Source organism: Dermatophagoides farinae, chromosome 2 (genome assembly GCF_024713945.1).
Source record: "Dermatophagoides farinae isolate YC_2012a chromosome 2, ASM2471394v1, whole genome shotgun sequence".
NCBI classification, from domain to species: Eukaryota; Metazoa; Arthropoda; class Arachnida; order Sarcoptiformes; family Pyroglyphidae; genus Dermatophagoides; species Dermatophagoides farinae.
In genome coordinates, this window is record NC_134678.1 from 8,250,379 (window position 1) to 8,261,643 (window position 11,265).

At 32.3% G+C, this 11,265-nt stretch overlaps 1 protein-coding gene across 9 annotated transcripts; it reads right to left on the reverse strand.

The window, feature by feature from the left end:
• Positions 1-302: 302 nt before the first annotated feature.
• On the reverse strand, positions 303-10,125 carry form3 (FH2 domain-containing protein formin 3). Of its 9 annotated transcripts, XM_075735948.1 has the most exons (10): positions 10,008-10,125; positions 9,687-9,931; positions 9,380-9,623; positions 5,417-6,032; positions 5,175-5,329; positions 2,804-4,666; positions 2,563-2,670; positions 2,389-2,453; positions 822-2,308; positions 303-766 (listed from the first exon to the last, which is right to left on the reverse strand). In XM_075735948.1, the coding sequence occupies exons 4-10, from the start codon at positions 5,952-5,954 to the stop codon at positions 690-692; spliced, it is 4,293 nt and encodes a 1,430-aa protein (XP_075592063.1). In that variant the 5' UTR covers positions 5,955-6,032; positions 9,380-9,623; positions 9,687-9,931; positions 10,008-10,125; the 3' UTR covers positions 303-689. The 9 variants fall into 9 exon arrangements, with proteins under 9 accessions (XP_075592063.1, XP_075592065.1, XP_046918772.2 ...); XM_075735950.1 differs by having other exon boundaries at positions 303-763; positions 9,380-9,931; XM_047062816.2 differs by having other exon boundaries at positions 9,380-9,931.
• Positions 10,126-11,265: the final 1,140 nt, after the last annotated feature.

Below are 11,265 nucleotides of genomic sequence, written 5' to 3' on the forward strand. Positions count from 1 at the left end.
CGGAAGATGAGAAAAATGACCGAGGCCATAATGGAGGTGTTTTTATTCATTTTTTTTTTTTTTTTTTTTTTGGTGTTTGTGTTCAATGATTTGAGGGAGGACAAGTATTTCCAAGTTTTTTTTTGGTTTCAAAATTCGACCATGAATCCTTATGTGGGGAAGGAAAAGAAAATTTGAAATAAATCTGTCAATAATATACGCCAATTGCATTTCCTTCATTCTGAATATCGGAGAAAAGACTAACCACCACACACAAAAGTCAGTTAACACATGCCAAATATGGAATATGACATTCGAGAACATTGGAAGGATAAAATTTCGATTTAATGCACAAATTTGGGCACAATAAACAACAGTAGCAAATGCAATCACACCAATGTCTTTATGATGAAATAAATATCTATATCTATAGATGTTTATGTTGTTGTGGCCATCAAAAAACATTGATGATTTCCAAACGCAAAAAAATTCATCTCGATGATGATGATGTTGGACAATAAAAAGTTTTTTCCAAAATAAATTTAATGATGATGATGATGATGATTATGAATGATGAAAAAAATTTAAATTGGCGTGAATTTCTTTGTTTTGTTTACGATTTTCGAAATAAATAAAATATATATTAATAAATATATAAAACTATATATTTGATTGTTTATATAAATTTTCTACTTGATGAAATTGGCGTTTCAATGAATGAAAGATGGAGATGATGATTTTTTCAAATTTATTAGTTTACCATCGCCAATATGATGATGTTCAACTGCTGAAAATGAAAATTTTCATTTAAATTAAATCAACAAAATCATCATGATACATACCGATTTCTTTTGTCAAACTTTTCAACTTTGGTGATGGTGATTTGTGATCCAGATTTGGTGAAGAAGTATTAGACTGATGAGGTAGTGAAGATCCATTGATATTTTTCTCCATTTTTTGTACCGGTACTACGATAGCATGATTTGATTTATTATTAGCATTGTTTCCTTTAATAACAAATGATTTGGCCATTCTATTAGCTGGTTTGGATGTGAATGAAAACGAACGACGTTGTTCGGATGAAATACCAGACGATGATGATGAAGATGCTTTCAGTGATGACGGTCGTTCTTTAGCCACTGTAGATATGATTATATTGGCAGATTCTGTTGTTGGTGATTGATTCGATACTGATCCATTTTTGGATTGATTTTCGAATACTTTATGTAAAGCATCATTATTTTCAATATATTTGGATGGCGATATGATTGCAGTCAATTGTTGAATATATTGATTCAATAATGGTTTCTTTTTAAATTCGAATAAAAAATTTCGGTTTGATTTTGAATTGGCAGATTCTTTCGAATAAGATGACGATTTGATAGATTCCGAGTTTGTATTACATTCTTCAATCGTTATTTTTGGTGGAGTCATATCAGTGTTTGATAATGAATCCGAATCTTCTTTACTTTGATTCTTAATGGTACGACGAAGTGGAGAAAATCGATTAAAAGCCGAAATAGTCGTAGATGTTGAATCGATTAATGGTTCGGGATCTTGGTTATATTGTAGCGATGGAACAATCACACGTTCTCGTTCATTATCCGAACAATCATTGTTGTTGCTCGTTCCACGCAGACTACGTCTTCCGGAACCAATACGACGAAATTGTGTCCCAAATAGATTACCATCGATGTTAGTGCCATTACATTGATCATTATGGGCAGTTGATTTTAAAAATTCAACAAGATCTTGTTTGGCTGGCGAATCAACATTCGACATATCCTGTGAACATGGCCGTGAATGGCGACGCTTCAGTGACGAACAGAATTTTGTAGAATCTGAACCAGCTACCAAATTGGCAGGATCATGTGATCGAAACATTGTCTTATCATTTTGACATGACAATGATTGTCCATTTCCTATGGTTTCAATCAAAGATGTGAATGAATTGTCCGTACAGTGTTGTTTTTGTTGTCTTGCACGAATTTTTTGTCTATTTTCATTCCGTTTACGATTTTCTTCTATCGCCATTTTGAATCGTTGTACGAATGCAACGAATATCTGAAAACATTGTTCCAATTTGAATTGAGCGATATCTTCACAGAAAAAATCGGCAACATTTTTTCGCAATTTTTCCATATCTAGTTCGGTGACTGTTTTGAGACGATTGATTGTATGTTCTGAGATTGTCAAGAATTGGCCAATTTTTTCAAACAAACGGTGATCGCCATCAGCGTTTGGTTTGTTTAAACTAAGCTTTGATTTTATGGCCGCGATTTTTTCCGATAAAGATTTCACTTCAGCTTTGAGGTTATCATTGGATATTCTACATGAAACAAGAAAGATGGTGAGAAAAGGAAAAATAATTTCAGCAAACATTGGAATTACGGTGCAAACAAAGCTTACTTGGATGCTTCAATCAATGTTGGTAATTCATCATAAAATGAATTCAAACCTTTTTTTTCTGCTTGCTAAAAAAGTGACCCATAAACGATAAAAAAAAACAAGGGAAAGAGATAAAATTATCATATCATCATTGTATATAGATAGAATAAGTAAGATTAATATAAATCTACATACCATAGCCACATAATGTATCAAATACAATCCAGGTTTATTTGAACGAATTTCGGCCAATTTAAGTAATGACATCATTTTAAAGCCAATCGCATTACCAGCATAACCACCCTTGAATATTCAAACAAACAAACAAACAAACAAACAAGACCAATAAAGGATTAGTGAATTGAATGTGAATGTGAAAAAAAAATTTACGACCCGCGACACACATAAGAATGAACAAAAAAAACATTCCACTTACAAAGTTAAGAAAATTGCCCGATACAAGTACCAATGTCAACATTTGTCTTAGTTTATCACTTTGCATTAGTTCTTTGGCCGCTTCACTAATGCATCGTGTTGATCGTTCAAGCATCGGTATATTGGCATCATATTCTTCCCGTAATAACATGAAATCAATCTTCAATCGATAATGATTGATTTCGATCAATTTGATTAGAAAACGTTCAGCCAATGGTAGACGATCACGATCCATTGGATCAATCTGCCGTAATGCAGTCATTTCCGTTTCATCGGGTAATAAATGTTTCAAACTTCGAAGCCGTTCAAGACCAATTTGTTGATGATCATTGGTGGCTATAAGATTGATCACTTGATCCAGACCGGAACCTTTATATTGTTTTAGGAAAATGTTAACACTCAATGATCGTTTTGAATCAAGTATAGGTGCTAATGGCATATCTAAATTGATTGTTGTTGAATCAATCGAATAATGCTGTTGTTCACTACCATCATCCATCATTGAGTGATCACTCAATGATGCCGTATCTAGATTCATTGAATGATGACTTGTAGCACTGTGCCGACGTGAACATCTTGGTGAATTTGGACAAGAATTCGATGCACTCGATGTGCAAGAATTTTGTGGCTGAAGACAATGTCCACCATTACTGGGCAATGATTGTTGAGCACCTGTTGAATTATTGTGGGTGATACAAGGCAGACAGAACAGTTCTTCAAGTTCATCAAAATCGACAATCAGGTCGTCATCGACAGATTTGGAAGATGAGATCGGGCATATTTGATCATCGGATTCTTTTTTTCCCGACGTATTTACTAACTTTTCACCAATCATTTGCCAAACATTAGTCGTGTTGTCCGATGTGATCGATGTTTTCGATATTTTCGTCCAATTTATTGTTTTCATCTTTAATCGAGGTTTTTGTGGTAATAAATCGGTTACTTGTATCATTGATGATGTAGGCGGTTGAATTTGCAATTTCGCTTTATTTAAAAAAGAAACTGATGGGGCTGGTGGCGGTGGCGGTGGTGGTGGTGGTGGTGGGGGCGGCGGCGGTGGCGGAACCGAAGATAAAGGCATAGGTGACAAAGTTGGAGGTGGAGTTTGGATATTGCCCCCATATCTATCATCATCATCATCCATTATTAATGACGATAATGACTGACTTGATAGAGATGATAAAGAGGAATCAACACTATTGGTGGGTGAAGATGAATCGGATTGATGATCCACGTGACATCTTGATTGTGCTCTTTTAGCCATCTGGTTCAATTGTGACGTATACCAATCAAATAGTTTGTCATTATGTTGATCATCATCGTTGATCATTTCGAGCAATTGATCACCAAATTTATAAATTAAATGAACAATTTTTGATAAATTATTCGATGAGGATTGTTGTTGATGAGATGAATTGGTGAGAAAAATTTTTCGAAATACTTTAAATAACCAATCCGAAGTATTGGTCATTGACATAATGGATCGTATGAGGAATAATGTTGTGACATTGTCATCATCCAGAGATGACGACATTAAAAATTCATTGAAATGACTAAGCTCTAGATATGATCGACATTCATCATAAAGTTTACCATCATTCATTGACGTTGATTGCAATAAATGCTGAACACATCGATCTAAATTTGAATCGATTTGTAGCCTAAATCTGACCCATTTCGAGATATTTGGCTGTAATCGTTGTAGATGATTGATTAGCTCAAGAATGGCTGCACGATAATTATCCCACTTGGTGGTGGTGTTGTTGTTATTATTCACAGGTATTTGAGTGAATTCATCAACCAAAATATCGATATATGATGATGGTAAAGTTGATTTGCCATTTTTGCATCGTAATTTGGATATCTGTTATTGAATGAATGGATTGTTATTTGTAACGTACAATATATTCATATATATGCCCTATGGGGTTAATATTAATCTATGTATGTGTGTGTGTGTTGTATAAAATCATTTCAACAACAAAATAAAACAATGGAAACGATCAACATCATCATCATAATGATGATGATTATGATGACCACATGGATACATCATATTTGTATTATTATTTGATGAAAATGAAAAAGCCGATCCCATTCCCATGATTGAAAATGAAAACGGCGCCCTGTCTGTCTATCCATTCATCTATCTGTCTGTTTTATATGATTTCTAATTTCTAATCTTTGATTCAAAAAACACGCACACAGGACAATTAATTTGATTTTCTTCCACACACACACACACACACTAGGATCTTTGGGTTTCGTATGGAATATGAAGCTATTTGTTTGCATTATTGTTTCAAAATATCCATGTGTCTGATGGTGATGAAAGTAAGGTGTTGATCCAATAACGAGAAAAAACAACAAACCTGTAATTGTAATAAAATATCCATAGTATGTAGAAAATCATCGAAATTGCCATCATCATTTTTGTTGTCGGCGATCATTTTAATATTTCGACACCGTTTACAAAGATCCATAATCAATCGATGTTTTTGATCTAGATTTTCATTACGGAAAAAATCTATTGATGTAAGTATAATAAGAGCGGAACGATAAGATTTACCATGATATATAGAATTGATTCTTTTTTATTGTTTTGGGAACTTACATTTGATTATAGCATCATGAGATTCATTAGTCATTTTCGCTTGTTTTGATTTTGAATGCAATAATCGTTGTGTATCAATTTTCGATTTATTGATGGCTGACACATTTTTTGTTTTCATACTTTTATCCGGTGCAATAGCCGTACGTATTGTTGATTTCGTCTTTGTTATTGTAACTGTCGATGTTGACCGCTGTGGTTGTGTGGATTTCAATGATGTAGTGTTTGATTTGGATGTTGTGTTCATAGAATTTCGAATGATCCTTGCTGATGTCATCGTTTTTGTCATAGTTGTTGTTGTTGATGATGATCGTGATGGCGATGTACAACGTTGATTACGTTGAATAACAACCAATGGTGGTTTTGTCGTAACAATTGTCTTTTTATTTGAATTATTATGAACACGGTTACTACTACCTGCCATGTTTGAACGGATTGATTTTACCGGTATTCCAGATGATGATGATGATGATGGTTGTTGTTTTGTCACCATTTTCTTAGCTGTTGATGACATTACAATCGTTTCATTATGTAGCCTCATTGTTATTGATGTATGGAAATTCAATTCAAATCAAATGTGGAAAAAGGGTTGCTTTTCGCAGAGTCAAGTCATCAGCACCTGCAAAAAATAGAGAAACAAATGATGAAATGATGAATGGACAGAAAAAACAACAACACAGAAACACCAGATGATAATAACAATTGGACAGTTCTATATAATGACTGTATAGTTAGGCAATGTAGACACCCATTAATCAAATTAAAATTTTTGACCAACGATTACTACCCAATTTAACCTTGAAACAAAAATTGTTGTTCAACGGTAGGCAGGTAGGTAGGTGGTTAATCAAACATGCATGTGTATATTGAGTTTATGATACACATGACCAATTCGGGAAATTTCAACTATTTAATTAATTTTTCTCTCCTTTTCTGACCTCAACGATGACCGCCAAGGAAAAAACGGGAAATGTGAAATGCAAAAAAATTCCCGTCTTTTCGACCAATGTATCTGTGTGTGTCAGTGACAGCACCCAACTAATTTTTTTCTTTCTTTCGTTTGGTTGATGACAAACCATCAAAAATGATTGGAAAGAAACGGTTTCGATGCCGGTTTTATTTGCGGTGGTGGTAATTATTATTGTCGTAGTTGTCACTTGTCACACTGCCATTAATCCTGAATTGAAATCGAATCGAATCATCTGGAATATTGCATAATCCAGATGTACCATAATAGTACGAAAATTGATAATCCTCATTCCATGCATTAAGTTGACACCAATTTATATATTAGTAATTATAAAGCCACACAACCAACTTTTATTATTGCGAACCCTCAGACTTGAATCTTGATTGTAGGACTATGGTTGGTTTTGTCAAAAATAAAAAAGTAGTCACTTTCAATAATTTAGTGATAAACAAAGAAAAAACAAGCTAAAAGATGATGTTTAATTTATCACACACACTGGAAACAAAAATGTTTGCCTCATACTCAGGAAAAAATTATTCATTCATTCATTCAATTTTAATTTAGTCAAAAAAAAATTGTATTCAAGGTCAAAAGGGAAAGATGATGAGGCTAAAATAGCATCACATCAAACGAAGACGTCAGATGATGATGATTATGAACCAAAATTAGCCAAAAAGGTAACAAACGAGGATAAAAGGATAATCTCACCGGTTTAGCAGCAACGATGATGTATAATTACACTATGTCAGATGGAAAAAGGTGTTTTTGTTTCGTCTGTTTCGTTTTGTTTCAATGTTTGTTTGTTTGATCAGGAATTATCATTATTATTAATCGATGATCGAAACGATAAGATAAGAAAGTTTCAGAATCTATTTGTAAACACATACCTTGTTTTTTTTTGTAAAACTATTTATGGCCATAATTGATGTTATTATTATAAAGAAAATGATTTTAATTCAATGAAAATAGAGAAAAGAGAAACCATCAAAGATCATGGCCACGATTAAACCGTGTGATCATCAATCGATCGAATGTAAAGTTTGTCACAACATACCGGTGAATCGATTAATCGATTTCGGATTTTTCAAATTCGTTCATTCATTCATTCATTGAATCGAATCGAACTGGTTATCGATAAATATAGACACAAAAACATTAAATGAAAACAAAAATGGAAAACTTGAGTCACGAATTTTGGATTTTTCTTGTTGATTCAAAAAATGATTGGAAATCATAATCATCATCATCATCATTAGGCCGAAATGAATTTAATTTAATCGTTCGATCGATCTAATAATCACAAATGGTTTATTATGTCTCTCAATTAGATTTTTTATTACTTTTTCAATCAAAAATGGATGATATATCAATAAATGTGTATTGTATTCGAATATAAGTCTGATTACAAAAGAACAAATCTATGAATTGATCATTAATGTAATCATCAAATTCATTTATCATCAACCAATAATTCAAGTAAGGAGGGTAATAATAAATCAACCAATCAAAAAGTCAAAAATTATTAGGCCAGGTATGTAGCAAAAAATTACGGAAGCATTCGTTTCCAAAAAAAACCCAACACACACATGTCATACATAAATAACAAATGACCGATATTTATCTCCGATATTGATGTGATTACTGCTGTTCTTGTCAAATGGCCGAAAAAAAATTCAGCTTCAGCTAGACGGGGATAAAATTCTCGAATATTCATCCGAATACTGTATTAAATTTGTTGATGATGATTTGCCATAAAAAAAGAGAAAAACAACCTTCACTGTGATGGAGAAACTTTTTTAGTTGTTGAATTTGATAATTCTTCTGTGTTATGAATTCATGATGATCATTAAGTAATGAATCAATATTTGAAACATCATATATGAATAGAATCTGGATGGAAAAAAACTACCAAATGATTTTGTCATGATGCAATCAAAGATTCTAATGTTCAATTGTTCAATTGATTTATGAAAAAATGTCTAAAGCAGATAATAATAATGCTGATGATCATTATGAGTTGAAAAGTGAGCAAAATAAATGTCGATTATTTATCGAACAAAAAGACGAATCATCATTATCTATTGATGATGGTATGATTGGAGAAATTATGGATGATATTCTAGCTAATAATGATCTAAAAAAATTAACACTAGATAATCTATTCAAAAAGGTTAATCAACATTTGAATGATCAATTTGGCCCAGATGGTTATCGCGCACCAAAAAGAATGGCAATAATGGCCATGATTCAAGAACGATTCAAACGAATGAACGGAAACGAACAAAGAGCCATTCAAACGGAATCATTTTCATCACGATCAACAAATGTTCCATCATCATCCTTGATGCAAGGAATGATATTGACTCATGACAAATTTTCTAAATCCAATGATTCATCTAAGAATCGAAAATGTTGCAATCAACCTAACAGTGTATTTCGACTCACCACACCGCCGGTACAGAAACAATCATCTATAGCTGGATGTTCCCCTGGAAGAAAATCAGAGAAAAAAGATGATGCAAAAAAGAAGCAAAAAGTCGTACGGTTCAAATGAAAACAAAGAAAGATTGTCAAGGTCTAAAGAATTTTCTCATCCAAAAAAACATGATATTCGGTAAATGGACGTGACTTTTTGTCAGAATGATTTTTTTGTTTTTTTTTCTTCGTCATTTGGTTATTGCATATTGTGGTCAAACAATCTGACACAAACACACATGAATTATTTTATTTTGTATGTGGCTGCATAGATTAATAGTAGACACAGCCAGAAAAAAAACGCAAACAATAACAAACATTTGGTCGTTCTCGGTTGGTTTGTCATGTTTTTTTTGTTGTTTTTCGTTTTTGCTAAACAAAATGGCCAGTTTATCATCATCATTATGCGTGTAATGAAATCATTGAAACAATTCACTCAACATTAATGTTTTTTCTTTGTTCATCATCATCATAAATATAAATCTCTAAGTAAGAATAAAACATTGATAATAAACTCTCACCTTTTTAAAAGTGATCCACAATGAATGATGATGATTTTTCTCATGTGAAAAATGTTGGTGGTTTAAGTTGCACTGAAAACAAACACAAAATTCAACTCAAATGATTCAGAATCAATTCTGATGATTTGGTTTTGTTCAATCAGATTTCATGGCCCATTGAATGAATTATTTCCGATACACCGGCATATTGGTGATTGATTGAAGGAAAGAAATTGATCATTTTCATTAGAATCATTGTCACGATCTATATAATTAAAGTGAGAACTCCACAATAGAATATTATTAATTATTAGAATTTCACACACACAGCATATATGATGATAACCAAATGTTACATGTTTAATGGCCGATGTTCAACACTTGAATGTCGTCGTCTTCGTCAATAAAAAACCACCACCACCATTTGTATGTCTCTATGTATGATCTAAACATATACAACATCGGAGGCTTTCTCTCATGAATGTTGATGCTGATGTTGATGTTGATTTTGATGATTATGATGCTTCTCATTATCATCAACATCAACAATCACCATGATAGCAAAAAAGGGCTCTAAAAGAGTCAGAGAGAGAGAATAAAGGCTGTAGTATTATGAGAATTTATTCGAATTTGTTTCAGAAATTGTTACCTTCATGATGATGATGAGGATGAACGAAAAAAAAATTACGAAATTTACAACAAGTGGAATGAATATTTTTGCATTGATTGAAAAATATGGAGCAGAATTTTTCTTTGTTGTCGTTGAAACGTTCGTTCGAATCTTATACAACCTATCCGGTCAATAATTTGGACGTATGTCGAAATAGCAATCTTTTAGCACGTTTCGAATTCTTTGGATTTTTCATTTAATTTTTTGAAAATTCATTTCCTTGTCAATTATCATCATTTTTGTTTTCATTCATTTTTCTACTAACTAAAATGATCATTAGCATCATTATTCAGGGACATTTATTATTCATCATGCTGTTGCTGCTGCTGAATCATCATCATATTTCACCAACCAATGTCAAATTGTTAAAAATGATTGAATTCACCGCCAACCAAACGTCAATCAATCGTTTCATTTGTCATTTTATCCAATCATAAATTTGAAATGAAACAAAACAAAACAAATTGTAAATCAAAATTCCACTAGTTGATAGTTCAAAAGGCCAAATGCCAACATATGTCAATCAATTGTAAATAAATTACAACATTGTGATGAATTGAATCTTTTTTTAAAAACATTGAATCACAATCATGGATCATGGATTTGACCTAATTTAATTAAGATTACAATGTTTGTTTTCTGATAATTTTCATTTCATTTAATTAACCTTCAACTGTCGAACAGAGATGAACAAATCGAGAATTCAATGCTCGTTATCTTGTGAGGAACAAGGACAAGCAAAACAAGAAAACCATAAAAACGTCAATGGACATGTGACAAATTGAATGGAATTGAATCATTTATCATGTCAATTTGTGTTGACAAATGTTTGTTTTTTAAATCCACTGCCTTATTTGATCATGCATTTATCGATGTAATTATCAATTTTGGGTGACCACCATTTCTCCCATTTCTACTTGTGAACAACAACAACAATAAACAACGAATCAAACGAAGCAATTCATCCACATGAATCTTCAGTCATCAATTTTCGGTTACGCAATTTTGATTTTGAATTCAATATGTTTTATTCAACCATTTGGAAAAATTTTGATGACATTTTTGCCTTTAGTAAAATCTGTGATTTCTACAACTATACACAATGTATATGGATCGAATATTATGATTTGATGATGAGAGATGGAAATGAAAACAATAGCCCACAACATCAACATGTTTTCAATACATATGTTTTTGTTTATTGTTATTGTTATCAAAAGTTTGTTTACAAAGATTT